The 19,705-nt window shown below is 41.2% G+C and overlaps 1 protein-coding gene across 5 annotated transcripts in view; it reads left to right on the top strand.

Moving 5' to 3' along the window:
- ATG7 (autophagy related 7) overlaps positions 1-19,705 on the top strand; it is a 272,173-nt gene that overhangs the window by 89,093 nt on the left and 163,375 nt on the right. For all 5 annotated transcript variants that reach the window (XM_037728839.1, XM_037728838.1, XM_037728835.1 and 2 more), the window contains one exon: positions 11,851-11,931. In XM_037728839.1, the coding sequence (XP_037584767.1) occupies positions 11,851-11,931 (81 nt within the window). The remainder of the gene's footprint in view (positions 1-11,850; positions 11,932-19,705) is intronic.

Raw genomic sequence — 19,705 nt, 5'->3', positions numbered from 1 at the left:
AATTGATGTTGTCTCTTCAGTCATTTTCATTACAATATTTTTGGGAGATTGAAGAGGTTTTTCAGTCTTACCTTTTGGAAATCATTGTTTTAGATTCCATGTTGTATTCTGCCCTGTAATGTGACGGCTGTCCCCATCAGTGAAATGGTGATGGTGCCAGCCAATCCTATCTGGAGATTTGCAAGGACAGACTCACAGATGAGTGTAGGGAGCAGAGTGACTCAGCTCACACTTGTCTCTCTCTTCCTCCTTGCCACCCACCTTCTGCCAGCTAGGATGGCACTGTTCATACTCAGTTCAGGATGAGAATCAGAAGAGGGGAAATGACTGCTTCATAGTCACAGAGACTTAGTGGATGAGCTACAATCCGTACCTAAACTTGGCAGTCTGGCCAGTGTTCTTTCAAAGGTTTTGAGTCGAAAGATCTGTGGCCTGCATGTTGGGAGATTTTGCTTTCTGTTGATACCCCAGCCCCCTTGCACAAAGCTACCCACAATAGAACTTGTAGAGTTCATTTAGCTTCCCTGAGCCTCAGTTTCCATATCAGGAAAGGCAGGTGCTTTACTTTATGTCGAGGATTACATCTGACATGGCCTTGAAAACCATAAAACACTGAAAATGTGACCTCCCGACACATACATACAAGGTGGCATTTTTTTTTTTTGACATGCATGTGTTAATCTTCTCGACAGAGACATTTCACGTAGGACCCAAAAGACACGGTAATAACCATCTATCATAAAGAAGCTGACCTCCAGAGCCGACCTCTGCTATTTATGCTCTTGTATCTCATTTGAATCTTTTCTGAGTCTCCCTGCTTCTTCTGACCTTGAGATGTGCCGTCATCTCCTTTACAGACTTTATACTGAGAAGGGCCTTAATTAAATTTTCAGTCATGTCCCTGCACTGGTTTCCTTCTTTAAATCCTTTATGTTAAATTACTGCAGTTGTAGTTTTCTCAATGCTGAGGCCAGAGGGCAAAACAGTCTCTTTATAGAAGGGGCCCAGTGTCAAAATGCATGTGCCCATGTTTTTAAAGTACTATGGCAACTAATCCCTCTCGGTGTTATTTATCCGCATTGAGCCTCACAATTGTTTGTCATTCACCGGCTCTTCTAGTTCTTTCTCCTCGTTTTCAAATGTCTGAAGGATTATTTTGGTTGTTGGCCATCTCTTCATTTGGCCTTTTCAAAGATCGAAGAATAACGCAGCCATATATGGGAAAAGCTGTGCGTGTGTGTGTGTGTGTGTGTGTGTGTGTGTGTGTTTACTTGCTTACATTATTTCAAGTTTCAAGTCTTTATTTTTAGCTACTTTCTAAAAAAGAAAGTGGAGAAAGAACTTTAAAAATTAATCAGGGTTGTGTGGTCCCCATTTATAGGCTTTAAACAACTTTTTTTCCCCACTAAGTGGAGTGAGTCCATTTATGCAGCCGTGTTTTGATTAGGGGAACATCGTTTCCACAAAAACACTGGGCTGTGTTGCAATGCCCTGTTGCAAACTCAGCACTTCCCTCCTCCTCTTCCTGGCTCTTAGAGACAAATGATTTCCTGTTGGAGAGGAACTTGGTAAACTCCTTTGTATACTTTGTATGCAAAGAATGACCAGTGAAGTTTACTGGGCTCCTTTTTTCAGTTCCCTAGAGGAGAAGTTTTATTAATTGGTCCCTGTGGAAGAGATGTAGTAGAAAAGTGATAGTCCTTGGAATGAGAATCACAAGGCCCCCCACCAGCAACTCATTGTGTAATTTGGAGAAAGTTCCTTAACTTTTCCTGTGCTCTCTGGGTCTCTGCTCTCCTCTGTGTCAGACCTGGGAAGCCTGAGGATTACTTGTTTTCTCTCTGGATCCACAGGCAGAATTTGGCCCATCCAAAGATTGGCCAACTGCCAAAAAAAAAAGCCTGATTAGGCCCTGAAATTCAATGAAATTCTGCCTGAAGACATCTCTTACTGAATTTGAAAACCGCAAAAAACCATTTCAGGTGAGAAAACAGGCTTATGGGTTTGTTTTGGTTTGGTTTTAGTCTCTGGCCCAATATATGGGGCATCAGATTCTGCAAGCAGGCAGCAGTAAGTATAAGCTAATTTCTGTCTATAAATAGAATTTTTCAAAAAATCAGTTTGTTGATATGTGGAATACATATAGATGATCACACGCATCATTAAGTGGTAATGTGATGAATGATCACAAAATGTAAACAGTCTTATACCCAGCACACAGATCAGAACAAAATACTATCAGGCATCTTCAATGCCCCCTTCATGTCTCTTCCGATTATTAGTGCCTTCTTCCTACATAGAGAGGTAAGCACCTCTTGATTCTCAACACCATGGGAGATGTTTGATTTTGAACTTCTGTAAATGAAATCATGTAGTATATACTCTTTGAAGTCTATTGTCTTTTATAGATGGAACTTTTTCATTATAAATCTTTGCATAGTAGTGTTGTTCTTTTTGCTTCCCATCAACAGAGTTCTTTTATTTAAAAAAAAAAAAAAAGAAAAAAGAATGAAAGACTGATTTTTCCTGGCTCCTCGGCTGGTGGCTGAGCTCTGCAAGGCCAAATCCTTTTTCTGGTTCTTTGGTAGGAGGCATAGTTCAGAAGTTATATACAGGCCACTCTTGATATCTCCAGGAAGTTGGTTTGCTGGCTGGCAAGAGATCCTGGATGTGACAGAAATTAACAGCCTATTGGCCTACTAATCCTTCGGCTTTACGTCCTCACAGAATCATAACAAGGTGACAGGGCTAAGCACAGTGGCTCACACCTGTAATCTGAGCATTTTGGGAGGCTGAGGTGGGAGAATTGCTTGAGCCTGGGGGTACAAGACCAGCCTGAATAACATAGAGAGACCTTGTCTCTACAAAAAATTAGCCTGGTGTGGTGGCACACACCTGTGGGAGTTTGGGGCTGCAGTGAGCCAGGATCACACTACTGTATTCCAGCCTGGGTAACAGAGGGAGTCCCTGTCTCAAAAAAAAGGAATCAAGGTGATGCTACAACAGTTGTCCAAACACCAAGTCATTGACGGAACACTCCTGCTTTATCCCACTTGTGGACCAAGCAGTTCATATCTTTTTGTCTTTAGGTGAATGAAGTCTTGGTTCTAAAGTACTGATTAAAAAAAAAAAAAACCAAAACAAAAAACACTCTAAATTCGTATGCTATTCTTCTGAGTTTGGACTTGCCAACCCCAGGGTTTTCTCAGCCTCATGATTTTTTTCTTTTAGCTTCAGAAAAGTAATACAAAGCCAAAACTAGGGCAGGACCCTGGGAGGGACCTGGCCTGGGAAATCTCTAATTTAGTTGCTGGTTATCTCTAGCCATATCTCAGTCTATTTGGCCTTTTTACACAGGCTGTGCCCCCCAAGTCCTCAGGCCTTTAGGTTTGAAAAGATCTCTTTACTGTGTTCAGAAATACTTATCTCACTGTGCTTCTAGGGATATGGACAGATGGGCTGCTGAGGAGGGAAATCTTAGCAGATAAGCAGTAAGAGCATGTTTCCTGAGATGTAGCCCAGGAAAGGAGCCTCTTTTCCCCTATGGTTCGATACCCTTCTGGTTGACGATGATGGATATAGCAGAAAAAATGGGCAGGCCTCATGTTTCACTGGATCAGGTGTTATAGTTTGTGGCCTATTCGTCTTATCTCCCTCCCTCCATCAACCATCCCCTCAACAGGTAATCTATGCCAAGTGCCAAGCACTGTGAAGTTCAGAAAAGCTAAGTAACTGGCACAAGACCATCCAGTGTTGAGTTCCATTTGTGTTTGGGGTAATCTAAGGTGATAGATGTATCCCAAGCCATTTGGATGTAGTAGAGTCTGGGTCCAGTTGGGAGGCCTCTGAATACAAGGCAAGATCTGGGTGTAGGTCTAACAATGTCTGGGCTTCCTCTGTGAGGTCCTAAAAGAAGAGACAAGATTTCCCTTTCTCTGGAGGATAAATTATAATGTCAGAGTTCAGAAGCATCTCAGATTGCATCTCTTTTCCCAAGAGGAGTTGGACCTAACTTTATAGGTTGAAGGATGTCACTTCGCCCCATGAGTTTTGCCTGCTGGATGAAGCTGTCCTGGTTAATGAGAGGTGCCTGTTTAGGAAGGCAGCCTGAGGCTTTGTGATCATACAGATCTGATTAGAACCCCAGCTTTGTATCTTAATTTCACATTCACTATCTCATTTTACAACACCATTTGAGGCAGCTCGTAGCATTTGTCCCTGTGTGACCATAGGCAGGGTACTTAACTTCTCTGAACCTCATGATTTATATCTGTAAAATGGGGATAATGTAATAAGCTCCTGGAATGGATGATCAAGTCACATATACTAAGCATTAGCACAGGTCTGGACACAAGAGACACTTGTAAATATTGGTTTCATTTTTCTCTTTCACTTTTAATTAAAATGGAAGCTTACCTATACTCCTTAAAAGGAAATTATAAAGACTCTCATAAAGCTCTGAAAGCAGCGAGTGGAGAGGGAGTGATTGGGAAGATTTTCTCCATTCTGCAGTCTTTTTCTAAGGATAACACTGGCTCACGTCCAGCTTAGTTCTTCTGCCCCTTTGGTGACACTAGTTTAATAGTGAGAGGTGGGCCAGTGGTGGGAGCTGAAGCTCTTAGCTGAAACAAAGACCATTGTGGTGTGGTTAGGGTTTTGCAATTGCCAAACTCTCCCATTCTGGCATTGAACTTGATTAAAACTCTTTTCAACATCCAAGATCGATCTGCAGTTTGGAGCTAGTTTTTATTTATGCAAACTCCAAGCTTTAGAAATATTGCCAGGCCTGCTGGAAGCTAGTGTGAAGTTAAAGCAGCAGCTTCCAGTTGTGGCTGCAACTGTGCGTTCTCAGAATGGCTGTTTCTGGGCATTGGATCTTAGCCTCCCATCGAGGCTTGGCTCTGAAGCTGATTTTACTCAGCTTAGGTGTAAACACCACCAGGGGTCCATGGTTCAGAAAGAAAGAGACCCCATTTCTATTCCTAATCTACTTATTTTGCAGCCAGCTGGGCATAATTGACTAAAGATAATTGAATCCACCTGATACGTGTTAAGCCATCTAGACATTGAGTTTTGGTTTGGGAGTATTTTTTTTTTTTAATATTAAATTCCTCTAGCCTTTTTCTTCCTTTCTACCTCTTTGCTTTTCAGCTTTATTCTTCAGACTTTAGAGCCAAAAAGAACAAAATTCAGATTCCTGGCTTTGCCACTTGGTAGCTGTGGACACTTGGGCAAGCCATGTCACTTCCCGGAGCCTCCTATGTCCCTATTTGGAGAATGGAGGAAGGCCGCAGGTTGGTAATGAGGCCAAAATGAGATGCAATCTATGAAAACACCCAGGAGCCCTACACACAGGCATGGAATTCGGTAAATTTTAGTGTTCCCTCTATTCGTATCATTTTCCACATTATTCCAGACATGCCTTCCTGTCTGGCTTCTAGGGTTAGGAGGGAGCAGTTGTTTATTTGAAAGGGAATGGGGAGGGGAGTAAGTGCTTTAGTGGTGGTGGGGCGGTGGGGAGAACATAGAAGAGGCAGAAACAATGGCTGGGAAAGGTGCTCAGGGAGTTTGAGGAAGGGAAAAGCCAATTTACCTGTGAGACAGAGAGTAGGGGCATAGCGGAGAAGGCAGAAATGCAGAGGCCACTGGACATGTTTGGACCTTCAAACCAGGGGCATTCGGAGGCCATTGAACGCTGAGGTGTGATATTATTAGATTTTGCTGCTGCATGGAGAATATGCTGGAGGTGATACGAGTGGTTCTGGGAATAGAAGTTGAGTCCTTTGATCTTAAATCAGAAGACAGCCTAATCCAGGGATTCCCATACCTGGCCTTCCATCAGAATCACCTGAGGAGACATTTCAAAATATGCGTTTCCTAGCCTGTCCTAGAGCCACTGAGCGAAAACCTCCAGGGACTAGGCATTTGAGAACCACTGCTTCAGTCCATGAAGAAAAGACTTCTTGATGGCATCACCTGGGACAAAGTACTTAAGTCCTCAAGGTAGCGCAGATCAAATCTTGCCCTTTGAATTTTGTGCTTCCACAAACACGAGCTGTGTTTCTAAAAGCACCCTTGACACCTTGTCCCCAGTGCACACCTCCAGCCCCAACAGGTGTTCCTGCCTGAGCGCCTTTGGAAGCTAATTAGACACGCACAGGTGTGCCTAATGAATTCCTGCCGCACCACACCAGCCGACCAGCTGGGAACAGCCCGGGACCGAGGCCAAACGACCACATAAAGGCCCTATTCTGATGCTTTTTGCATCCTGTCGGCCATGTTTTCATTCCCCACGGTCAGGACAGTGTGTCCTGTCTCCTAAGGTCAAGCTTAGTTACAACCTGATGCCCCATATCTGACAACAGGGACTTCCACTCAAAGCGCTTGGCTCTTTTTGGCTTGGGGGTAATGAGTGGGACCGGAGGCAAGTAACCACAGGTAAGTGGGCTTCTTTTAGGCTCTGTAATTTCTGGGTGGGTTTTTTAATATTCCAGGGGATGGCAAAGATACAAATATTGTAGAGCTAACTTAGGCATACAATTTTTGTTCTGGAAGTTTCTACAGAACACTAATGTTGGTGATTATTTTGCAGGGAGAGGGATTGGAGGTAATGGGACTTAGGGTTTTCATTTTATACCTCTCTGCACTGTTTTGAAAAATTGAGATTATAAACCATTTTTTAAAATCACCCTTTTCAAGATATAACTTAAATATAGTAAAATAAACCCATTTTAATATGATTTGACAAGTGTATACACTCACGTAACTACCACCTCCACAAATGAGATACAGAATTTTTCTGTCACCCCAAAAATTTCCCTTGTGCCTTCTCCCAGTTCATATCCCCACCCTCAGCCCCAGGCAACCAGCAATCCAATTTCTGTATGGGCCATTTGTATTTTTTCTGTATATTTTTCTGTACTAAGGGAAAAAAATGTAATGGAAATGTTGAAAATACGCAGAGGGAGGCAAGGTTTGGCCACTCTGAGGAATCCCTCTTACTAGCTGTAAAGTTGGTAGGTTAGGGGCATGTATGTGTAAGGGGCAGTGCAAAATTGGTAAGTAAGGGGCGGGTGTGTGTGTGTGTGTGTGTGAAAGTGGCAATGTTTTCAAGAGGGGAGACGGAGAAAACTATTCAGGGGAGGCTGTTTAAAAGAAAGTCAAATATTTAGATAATTTTTTAAAAAAGAAAAATGGAAGTAATTATGTCATGGGAGTATGGATTGTTTTGTTTGCTCATTTGTTTTCTGTCATATGCTTATTTTTATTACAGGAAGAGTTAACTTTTTAAAAAAAAAAAAAGCTGTTTAATGCTTACCTGACTATAGGAGAAACTGACAATAAATATGAGTAGAACAAAAGTTGAGAGTAAGCTGTGTGAGACTTACTCTAAGTTATTACTAACTTCAAAAGATAGAGAATTTACTTTGAGCAAGAGGCCTTAGTTCCCTGTGTGGATGGAAAAATACCTTTGATATCACTTTATAAAGCCTTTTAATTTAAATGTTAATTTAACCTGGGCAAAATTAGGTGATGTGGTGGTGCTATTTTTAGAAAATGCACAAGGAATTGGAGGCTTGCTAAGTGCTTCCATCCATTTCCTGACAGCTAACAGGTGATGCTGAGTGGTCCAGAGCAAACCACAGGAAGGTGTAACTAAGGTTAGTAACAAAGCATCCTGTTTCCCTCACTTGCCTGATGGGAACCACCTGGGGGTCTTATTAAACCTGCAATTTATCAGTCCTTTCCCCAGGCCTTTTGAATCAAGCTCCAGGGGCGGCTTCTGATGAGGCAAGTTTAGAAAAGCAATGAGTGACGGCATTTGCTTTATAGACTTTGCATACTTCTAAGTAGGAAGGTCATAGTGAACTTTTCTTCACCCAAGCAAAGGATAAATCTTTAACTTTTTTGATTGGGAGTTGGGGCCTGGCCTCTCTCAATACACATGTATATATTTATTAGGACTTTTGTATAAGGTACTTGGATTTTAGATTGCTCTGGGATTTCTAGGCATATGTAAGTATGATGGTAATTTTAAGTATCAACCTCTGTTCTTTAACTTTCATGCAGTTTTTATAAGGTTGAGGGAATGCAATGCAGAGCATACTGTGGAACTCAGTTCATTTGTAATACTGGGGATTTAAAGCACTGATGATGGGGAAGGGCTTCAAATTGCCTGGAAATGTGAATGGTGGCAAGTTAGCGTTTTTCTTGTGTGGGACCTGTTTTCTCTGTATAGTCCAGATTTGAATAATTTTGTAGGCTTTGGGTTGTTTATGTTTGCTTGTTTATTCATTTCATAATTTATCTTATGAAGAAATCATTGTGCTATGAGTAAATACAACTAGTTCATCCTGTGTCTTGTCCTCTAAAAGCAAGAAAGATAAAAACATTTTTTAAAGTAGTTGTACTCAAACCGATCCTAAAATTCATGTGGAAATGCGAGGGACCCAGAATAGCCAAAACAATCCTGGAAATGAACAAAGTTGGAGGACTCATACTTTCCAGTTTCAGACTTACTGTAATCAAGACAGTTAAGTGCTCGCATAGAGATAGATACATAGATAAATGGAAAGAATTGAGAGTCCAAAAATGAACCCTTATCATTTATGGCAAACCAATACAGTTCAGTTGGGAAAGAATATTGTTTTCAACAAATAGTATGGAGACAACAGGATTGTACATGCAAAGGAATGAATTTAGACCCTTATCTCACATTGTATTCAAAAATTAATTTAAAAAGGTCATAAACCTAAATGTAAGTGCTAAAAATAAAAATTCCTAGAAGAAAACAGCATAAATTTCTATGACCTTGGGTTAGGCAATGGTTTCTTATACAAGATGCCAAAAGACCAAGCAATGTAAGAAAAAAATGGTAATCCCAGCACTTTGGGAGGCCGAGGCGGGTGGATCACGAGGTCAAGAGATTGAGACCATCCTGGTCAACATGGTGAAACCCCGTCTCTACTAAAAATACAAAACATTAACTGGGCATGGTGGCGCATGCCTGTAATCCCAGCGACTCAGGAGGCTGAGGCAGGAGAATTGCCTGAACCCAGGAGGCGGAGGTTGCGGTGAGCCGAGATTGCGCCATTGCACTCCAGCCTGGGTAACAGGAGTGAAACTCCGTCTCAAAAAAAAAAAAAAAAAAAGAAAAAAATGGTAACTAGGATTTCACTAAAATAAACTGTTGTGCTTCCAGATAGCAAAAAGGCTGGGCATTGTGGCTCATGACTTAAATCCTAATGCTTTGGGTGGCTAAGGGGGGAGGATCACTTGAGCCCAGGAGTGCAAGACCAGAACGGGCAACATAACGAGACCTCATCTCTCAAAAAAAAAAAAATGCATTAGCTGAGTGTGGTGGCGCACGCCTGTAGTCCCAACTACTGGAGAGGCTGAGGTGGGAGTATCGCTTGAGCCTGGGAGTTCAAGGCTAGAGTGAGCCGAGAACATACCACTGCACTTCAACCTGGAGAACAGAGCAAGACCCTGTATCAAAAACAAAAACCAAAAAACCCCACAGAATGGGAGAATATATTTGCAGATGATACGTTTGATAGGAAACCTTTACCCAGAATATGTAATAGATTGACAATTCAGCAATTAAAAAAAGTTTAAAACTTGGCAAATGATTTGAACAGATATTTCTCCAAAAGAGATACACAAATGGTCAAGAGGCACATGGAAAGATGGTTGACATTACCAGTCATAAGAGAAATGCAAGTCAAACCATAGATAGATACCATTTCATACTCACTAGGATGGCTATAATCTGTAAGAGACAGTAACAAGTAATGAGAAGGAAGTGAAGAAATTGGAGCCCTCACACTTTGCTATTGAGTTTCCGCTCCCCACCCCTTCCCACCCCCCGAGAGGCTGGAGGGCAGTGGCACAATCTTGGCTCCTGCAACCTCCACCTCCTAGGTTCAGGCAATGTTCCTTCCCCAGTCTCCTGAGTAGCTGGGATTACAAGCATGTGCCACCACACCTGGCTAATTTTTGTATTTTTACTGGAGGTGGGGTTTCACCATGTTTGCCAGGCTGGTCTCGAACTTCTGATCTTGTGATCCGCCTATCTCAGCCTCCCAAAGTGGTGGGATTACAGGCATGAGCCGCTGCACCCCGCCAAGATTTTAATAATGGTGTGATCACTTTGGAAAACAAATTGGCAGTTCCTCAAAATGTTAAACAGTTAATCATATGACCCAGGAATTCCCCTAGGTATGTTCCCAAGAGAAATACCCATTTGCTGATGAATGGCTAAATAAATGTGGTATAGCCACACAGTTAAATATTATTTGGCAGTAAAGAGGAATGAAATACTGACAATATGATACTATATGGATGAAAATATTATGCTAAGTGAAGCCAGTCATGTGTGATATCATTTATAGGAAATAAGCAGAATAAATGTGTAATATTAGGCCATGCACGGTGGCTCACGTCTGTACTCCCAGCACTTTGGGAGGCTGAGGCGGATGGATCACCTGAGGTCAGGAGTTCAAGACCAGCCTAGACAATGTGGCAAAACCCTGTCTCTACTAAAAATAGAGAAGAGGCAGGAGAATCGCTTGAACCTGGGAGTCGGAGGTTACAGTTAGCCAAGACCATGGCACTGCACCCCAGCCTGGGTGACAGAGTGAGACTATGTCTCAAAAAAAAAAAAAAAAAAAAAAAAAGCCAGGGTGACAGAGTAAACTATGTCAAAAAAAAAAAAAAAAAATTGTTCTAGGCATTTCCTTTCAGCTTGCAGGGTTTGAGGGAGTGGGTATGGTGTTAATAGGATGGCTAAAGGGTGGGTAGGTTGGATCTTCTGTGTATTCAATTGAGGCTATTAAAGTTGTGAGGAAACATAGTGTTGAAGACAAACGCTGTGACATTATGAAAGGGAGGGAAGCAGAGATAGACGCTCAGGCGTGGGCCAAGTTTGCATCAGGAGGTCCGTTTTTGAATCTTAGCTCCATTACTTAATGTTTACCTGAGCCAAGCTGCCACTCTTTCTGAGACTGAGGTTTTTCAACATAAAATGGGGAGTTGGAAAGGTCAAATAAATTCACTCATGAGAAGATTTGTGTTGTCTGGTTTATTATAAATGTTAACTCCAATGGAGACTTTAGATATTTTATCATTCATATTTTTATGATATAGAACAGCTTAAAACTTCTCTTTGGTGTAAGTATAGTCTATAGAGCCATAAGGTTCTGAATAAATTACTGCAGTCATAGTTTGTGAAATCTGATTATAGCTGATACTGTGGAAATGTAACTCAAATTGTAGTCCAGAAATTCATGCTCAAGGTGGTGCTGTTTCCCCATAAATCTGATAATGTTTTACATTTTATCTCTATTCCAAATCAAGCAAATAACTGGGTATATGTATTTAGGGCCATATCTGCCTTCCGCAGTCCCCAAGTCATCTTCCCTTGTGAGACCCCACCCAAAATCATTTCGTAGAAATGTGTATTTATCCCATATTCACTAGAATACATATGGGAGCTAAGAGTTGAGTATACCAGTGGACCTGTTACATTTCGGAAGACATTTGTTAAAACAATACTTTAGATATTATAGCTTGCTTTTTGTATTTTAGAGTCAGTTTGTTTTTAGGCCAGAAATACTTGAAAAGCTTGTAAGCCCTGGCTTCTAATGGAATAAAGGACCTAATATAACTCTTCTGCAAACGGATTACATTACAAGGGAAAATACTTATTTCGAACTTATTTTTGCTCATAATCTCTATCTGGACTGCCATATTAATCATTTCCTACTTCTTGTCAGAAACCAGACATGCATTTTATAGTTGGGTCATTGTGTGTTTGATGTGAATTGTTTTGTTTTATTTTGTTTTTAGATCCGGGGATTTCTTTCACGGTTTGATAATGTCCTTCCCGTCAGCCTGGCATTTGACAAATGTACAGCTTGTTCTTCCAAAGTAAGTCATTTTGTATTGGAGGGACTTGTTTTTAAAAGCGAGCAAATCAGCATTTGACCACAGCCTCACTAGCTACAGCCACTGAAACCAACTGAGGGCTTTTTGTGGGGGAAGGGTGGGGTCTAAACACTCAGAAAGGACTTTGTTTTCATGGATCTGTATTCATTCTCACAGTGGTTTAAAACCAGCCTGAGAAAATGTATAGTGTAGGGAGACCCAGTTGAATATTTTAACTCTGTATCAGTACTTATGTCATGCTAATTTTGTCTTGAATTTGAACTTTACTGTTCTTTGTTGCTCCCCAGAGGGTTCCCTCCTAGCAGGGACCCTCACAGAGCAATTTTTTAAAGCATACTTTAAGGGTGAGGCAGCCTTGGCTATGAGTCTTCCACAGATCCACATAATTACAAAGAAAAAGTAAACAGAGATTAGGGGCCTGGATGGGGAGCCACTAAAGGGGCCCCTTCAGCTTTGATCTTTCCAGAAGCTCTAAAAATAGACCTGGTATGTTAGCCATCGTAATGGGAAACGGCTGGTATATCTCAAAACTATAGTGATGGCATCCTATGTTTTAATGGGTTTACAGATGCCATCTGAGTGAATTTTACATGCACACTGTATGTGATAGCTGATTTCCTTTCAAGTGTCCCTTTCAGTCTTCTAATGCCCAGTGACTTGACCTGGACTCTTAAGGCTTGTGATTGCTGATAAGTAAAGATTTTCATGTTGAAGTGCTATGCAAAATAATGTTGGTAGTCACCAATCCCCAACTGTGGCTTCTCAGATATAATTTGGGACTGTTTTTCTGTGTAGCCTTCATCTGTCTGCCACTGTGGAAGAAATAGAATTATAGGGACGTTTTTCTCTATTCTGAGTTGACAAGCTTTCTTTGAAAACTGTACTTGGGTTGTATTTTATGGGAAGCATGATCCTGACCAGTTTCTTTGAAAATTCAATGTAAAATTGACAAGCAATGTTGATAAATTTGGTTACATTTAGATGATCAAAAATTTAGACTATTTTATTTTTGCCTCCAAAGTAAACTATGCCCATTTTATCATTATGCATCCCAAGTGCCTATGTTGAGATTTCAAGCTTACCCTTTGTAGTTACCCATGAGCTCATTCTTTCTGTAGTTTCCTTTAAGGTGTATGTGCTCAAGCCAGGGCCTCAAGGATGTCTGTGTGCACCTCCATCTTCAGAAATGCAAGTTTTAGGATTATATACTACATGTTTAGTGGAGCAGTTTTTTCTTCCCCCTTCGAATGGTTGAACTAACTGGTCTCAAAATAACTTGGCAGTATTAATTTTCATACTGAAATCATTTGGGACAGGTACCAGAAGGTTTTCTATGGCTTTATGTTGATCTGCTAGTCAATGAAATAAAGATAATTGGGTTCTCTAAGTGAAATGCAAACACTCATTCTTTCTTGTTCTATTTCTAATTAAATTAGCCTTTGAGATACTGTTTATAAAAGAATCACAAGCATACCAACTAACTGGGTGTTTCTTATATACTTTAAAAGAGAGTAGCTTGGCATTTTTCTTTCACACTTATCGTAAGCTTTAAATTAAATATAGGTATCACTTTTTTGTTACGAAAATTATTTCCTCCTGGTGGTCATTCTGAGAGTCCTGCTTTACATAAACATGCTGGACGATTTAATACAAACTGACTTGGATTTTAACAGCTGTGCTATTCCCATAGCGATAACTTTTCATGTGGTCTGGGTATTAAATTTCTTTTGTGCTGGAAAGGTTGCTTCATTGGTGCACGTATTTCCTTACAGTAGAAATGCAGCATTTACTTACTTGGCTACCTTCTTTATTCGCTTAGGAGATTGTCATTCTCTATTATCTGCAAACCCAACATTAATAACTTTGAAATGACAAATCCAATTACATTTTCATCTTTGTGTATGTGAATTTTTTCTTAATGTATACTTAGCATAATACATTTTATACTGAGTCATGTCATAGTTATTGTTTTAAAAGATTCTTTGGGGCTAAAAATGACTTTTAAAAATTTCTCCTTTGACATTCATGAAGTAAGTTTTTCCTTTGGTAGTTTTCAGTATGTTTTCTTACCTCCCCCCCGCCCCCCGCCCCAGAGACAGATTGGGGAAGTAGAATAAGCTCTGCTGAGCCATAAAGCACTTGTTCATTACCTTACTCATTAAAAACAAAACAAAGCAATATGTATATTGCTCTTACATCTCGCTCTCTGTATATATGTGTGTGTGGACTTTTTTATGTAGCCTGAGGTGGGGAAGAATACAGTGCTCTGCTTCTAAAGCAGGAAAGTTGGAACATTTACCCACAAATCATTTCTTACCCTATATGATCTTAGGTTGGCACATGATGGGGTGAATTGTTCCATCTTAGAGGAAAAATATTGAAGAATTGGGGGGAGAGGTGGGTGGTGAGGAGTCGATTTCATTCCAATTTCTACTGATTGTCTTGTAGAACTTTCTAAACAGATGGTATTTGTCAGTGAAATTTCAAAAGACCTTGTTTGAAGTTTATATGAGTTACTTTTTATTTCTCCAAGGACTTCCAAGCTAACTAGAGTATTATGGCATTACTACCAGAGGGAAAAGTGTAATTTTAAAATCAATATTCCTGAATTTTAATATCAATATTCCTGAAAAAATTTCTCATAGTGCATTAAGTTACTTTGTTATTGTTAGCCTTTCACATAAATATTTTTTGGCAGTAGAGTATTTTTGGGTGACTTGCTATTTGATATAATTTTAAGTGGAGCTCCTGTATACGCTTTAACCACAATCACCCATTGTTAATGTTTCATTCCATGTATATGTGTTCTCCTCCTCCAATCCCTCCCTCCTTCTTCCCTTCCCCCCCCATTTCTTTCTTGAAATTTTGAGAGTATGTTGGAGACATTGTGATCCTTTACAACTCTTGAATGCTTCAATGTAAATCCCAAAGAACAAAGACATTCTCTTACCTAAACACAATACCCTTATCAAATTCAGGCAGTTTAATGTTTGCACAATACTATGTTCTATTCCCCAGGCTGCATATTCAGTGTTGTTATTTGTGCCAGTTAATGTTCATTATAGGTTTTTCCTCCCAGACCAGGGTCCAGTTGAGGATCAAACATTGCGTTTAGTTGTCATGTCTCTCTGGCTTCCTTCAATCTGGAAAAGTTACTTCATCTTTGTCTTTCTTAACTTCAATGTTTTGATATTTTGCCAGTTATTTTTGTAGAATTTCCTGCAATGTGGATTTGTCTGACATTTCCTTATGATTCGATTGAGGTTATGAATTTTTGGTGGGAATACCAAAGAAGTGATGCTGTCTCCTCATGTCAGGAGTTATGTAATATATTATATCCCTTTTGGTGATGCTACTTATCCCCTTTCCATATTTGCAATTGCTTTTTCCAACAGTGAGAAACTTGTGATCTCAGCTCACTGCAACCTCTGTCTTCCAGGTTAAAGCGATTTTCCTGCCTCAGCCTCCCAAGGAGCTGGGATTATAGGCACCCACCACCACACCTGGCTAATTTTTTAGGCTTTCACTCTGTTAGCCAGGCTGTTCTTGAACTGCTGACCTCGTGATCCACCCATCTCAGCCTCCCCAAGTGCTGGGATTACAGGAGTGAGCCACCACACTCAGCCCTGTCCTAGATATATCTACTCACTTACTGAAGTCTAAAACACACGGAAAGTAGTTTAAAAGTTGCTAGCCCATGCTACTACGGAAAATAAACGCAGAACCTACGGTTCCTATTTGTGCACAGTTCTTTTTTACTAGGTAAAATTTACATATGGTAAAATGCATGAATCTTGAAACAACTCTTAAATGTATACACCCATGTAATTCACACTTCTCCCATCAAGATACTAGAGTTTTACCATCACTGCAGAAAGTGCCCAGGTACTCTTTCCCAGGCAATTCTTGGGGAGGGGGAAGTATGTTGAGTATTATGACTATTCCTTAGTTATAAGAAGTAAAGCTAGGCACCTTCAGGTGTTGTTTGTAATAATAGCCTTGTTTCTGGGACCCAGAAGTTGACTAAAACCTTTTTTCAGACCTGCAGAGTCAGGAGCAGGTCTGTGCCAGAGGAGACTGTATGCAGAGTATTCTTGCTGCTGTTGCACAATTCTGTTATTCACAGCCTTTGTGACAGTGCAGGAACAGCCTGTTACGAAGAATCAGCCTCCAAACTTGGTTTGCGTACCATCTGGGACCTGTGCAGATGTAGCAAGATGTGCCCAGAAACCTGATCTTGAGATTTTAATTAGTGATTAGCAACCCTAATATACTCATTGTGGTGTTGACTATGCAATAGGCTCTTCTGTTGATGGGTTATGATTAAACTCCTCAGAGTGACTTGCTATTAGTTTTTTGTGTGTATCTGGGCATATGTCCTGAGGAGTGATAGGGTGAGGGTTGGATAGGAATAATAAATGCCAGCTGGTGACATCAGATGGTGAATCGTACTTTCTTTCGGCCTTTGTCATAGCCAGCCTGCCTATTTATTTTTTGATATTATATAATCCTACCTTTCTTCTATCATATTTTCTTGTTAAGAAGAATGAAAATCCAGGCATGGTGGCTCATGCCTGCAATCCCAGCACTTTGGGGAGCTGAGATAGGCAGATTGCCTGAGGCTAAGAGTTTGAGACCAGCCTGGGCAACATGGCGAAATCCTTCCTGTATAAAAAATTTGGCCAGGCGTGGTGGCACATGGCTGTAGTCCCAGCTGCTTGGGGGGCTGAGGTGAGAGGATCCATTGAACCCAGGAAGTTGAGACTGTAGTGAGCCATGATCATGCCCCAGCACTCTAGCCTGGGTGACAGAGCAAGACCCTGTCATGCCCGTGCCCCCAACTCCCCACCAAAAAAGAGAAGCATGAAATACCAAAAGTAAACTTAGCTACTTAAACTTTTTTTTTATTTTTATTTTTTTTTATTTTTGAGACAGAGTCTTATTCTGTTGCCAGGTGCCAGGCTGGAGTGCAGTGGCGTGATCTCGGCTCACTGCAACCTCCGCCTCCCGGGTTCAAACAATTCTGTCTCAGCCTCCCGAGTAGCTGGGACTACAGGTGCGTGCCACCACGCCCAGCTAATTTTTGTATTTTTAGTAGAGACAGGGTTTCACCATGTTGGCCAAGATGGTCTTGATCTCTTGACCTCGTGATTACCCGCCTCGGCCTCCCAAAGTGCTGGGATTACAGGCTTGAGCCACCGCACCCTGCCAGCTACTTAAACTTTAAAAGAAACCTCTGTCCCAAAGCAGCTTGTCACCTAAGGGTTTTGCAAATGTACCACCTAGAAATGGGCAAATCATAGATTTGGAAGGAAGGGTTAAACTTTTACCATGTGTCTATTGGCAGACGTTCATTTAATTCAACTGACATTTGAGTCCCTGCTGTGTGCCAGAGATACAAAGATGATTAAAATAGCCACTGTCCTCAAGGAACACCGTCTAGAGGGTGAGACAGACTTACAAGCAATAATGATCTGTTCCGTTGTGAAATGCCCTACAGCAAGGTCTGTGCTCTTGTTTCAGCATCCCAATACCAATTAATTTTGTAAATGGAGATGACCAGGGGAAGGCCTTGCAGAGGACGCTTCTGAGTTGATGTAAAAGGTCAAGTAGGAGTTTCTAGAAACACCTGGGAAAGAGAATTCGAGGAATTCCAGGCAGTAGGGGATTGCATGTATAACAGCCAGAGACGACAAAACATGGCACAGTTGTGAAGTTGTACAAATCGTCGTCTTGTCTTTGTGAGTGCCATTTCAATTTTGGCCATCCTTAGAGCTGGAATCTGGTAGATGTTGTCTAATACTTGAAGCTGCTGTTTTGAATTTTACAATTCCACGTAAAACTCCTGCTCACCTAGCACCGAGCTTTTAGGGGGTTTCCTAGCCTAAGGAATCCGGCAGCTGCAACAGGGTGGTGTGGAGGGCAGGAAGTCAGGGGATTTCCAAGGTCTCACTGGCCTGCCAAGTGACCGCAAGCAAGGTGTTCCCCCACTCTGCTTGCCTCCATTTCTTTTCTAAAGTGAATCAGTTGGATGAGATAGGTTCTGGCTTTCTACTGATACTTAATTAGCTTTTATTTTTAATATTTCCTTTATTTTACAAGCAGTGCATTTTTAATTGCAGAAAATATATTTAAGAAAGAAAATATGATCCAGCTATTATTTAGATCGCTGTTAATTGATCTTAACACTTGATGATTTATATATATATATATATATATATATATATATATATATATATATATAAATCGAGAGAGAGAGATAAATATAGGTATATATAGACATCTTTTTTCCCTGAACATTCCTACTATAAGGGATTTATGGTGCTGTATTGAGGATACTCCCTGCTTCTCAGATTTGATAGGGTTTTAAATCTCAATCATTTACAAGGACTGGGCAGAGCCCAATCGGAAGAGCTCTCTGCAGCCTGTGCCAGGAATCTTTGCATACAGCTTCTCAGTGGCAAATATTACTCAAAACTGGGCTGCAGCCACATTTTCCTTCTCCTTTCCAAAAGGGATATAAATCTCTGATTTGGAAAATGATGAGTAACCCCCAGGTTCTCTTTTCCTATCTCATTTACCCAGCAAGACCTCAAATCATCTATTTTAATGTATGATGGATTCCATATGTACGGTTGTGTGGTGTAAACTGTATCTCACATCTTGTCCTTAGCAACTAGTGTTTCTCCAATCTCCAGAACTGCTTGGTTCCCAAAAGGAGATGGAATATCCAGCCAGAGCTGGTGAGGAGTATTTAGCTACAAGCCTTAACCTCAGAACTCTTGGCTCTTCACTGCCTTGAAAAACCTTGAACATTTCTCCCTTTGCTTCTATTTCCTCATCCATAGAGTAGGGAAAATATTTTCTGTTTCCCAGGGAAATTGCAATGGCTGATGTGTATCCAGTTCCCTGTGGCCAAGTACCAAGGCCTTTGCCCACTCCTGGGACTGGTGTTGACATCAGAAATAAGAAAACAAAGACCCCTGTAATTACATTAGGTCTGCTGAGGTACTTGCAGCTTTTCTGGCTGACTGTTCACACACAGGTACAACGGGAGGGATTGACTCGGGGATTTGAAGGCCAAGGCTGCCCTGCAGAAACCTTGCATTCGTGTCTCTTGACAATGACGGCTAAAACCTTTTCCATGATTCCAGAGAATGCAGCCTTGCTCGTTACTTTTGACCAGTAGTTTTCAAGACCACCTAATTAGTAGTTAGAGCTTGTGATGCTTACTCCTTTCCCTGTCACCTGTGGTCACAAAGACACATCTGGTTTTCCCAGACACATTTTTTTCTTACAGGATTCTTTTTACCATTCGGACGAGAAAGTTTAGGGCTGTATTCGCCTTAGATGGTTCCATTGGCAGCCTGGTCCAAGCAGAGTCTTCAGGGTATCGAAAAATTGGGTTCCTTTTAGTTTGGAATTAATCTCATTCACTTCTAGTCTTATCCCCAAGCACATTCTTAAATTTTTTGAGGCTGTGCACGGTGGCTCACGGCTATAATCTCAGCACTTTGGGAGGCCAAGGCGGGTGGATCACAAGGTCTGGAGATTGAGACCATCCTGGCCAACATGATGAAACCCCGTCTCTACTAAAAATACAAAAAAATTATCTGGGCACAGTGGCGCACGCCTGTAGTCCCAGCTGCTCAGGAGGCTGAGGCAGGAGAATTGCTTGAACCCAGGAGGTGGAGATTGCAGTGAGCCAAGATCGTGCCACTGCACTACAGCCTGAGTGACAGTGCGAGAGTGTCTC

The sequence above is a fragment of the Cebus imitator genome, unplaced genomic scaffold, assembly GCF_001604975.1.
Source record: "Cebus imitator isolate Cc_AM_T3 unplaced genomic scaffold, Cebus_imitator-1.0 Scaffold281, whole genome shotgun sequence".
Classification (NCBI taxonomy): Eukaryota; Metazoa; Chordata; class Mammalia; order Primates; family Cebidae; genus Cebus; species Cebus imitator.
This window is presented reverse-complemented; position numbering and strand designations above follow the sequence as displayed.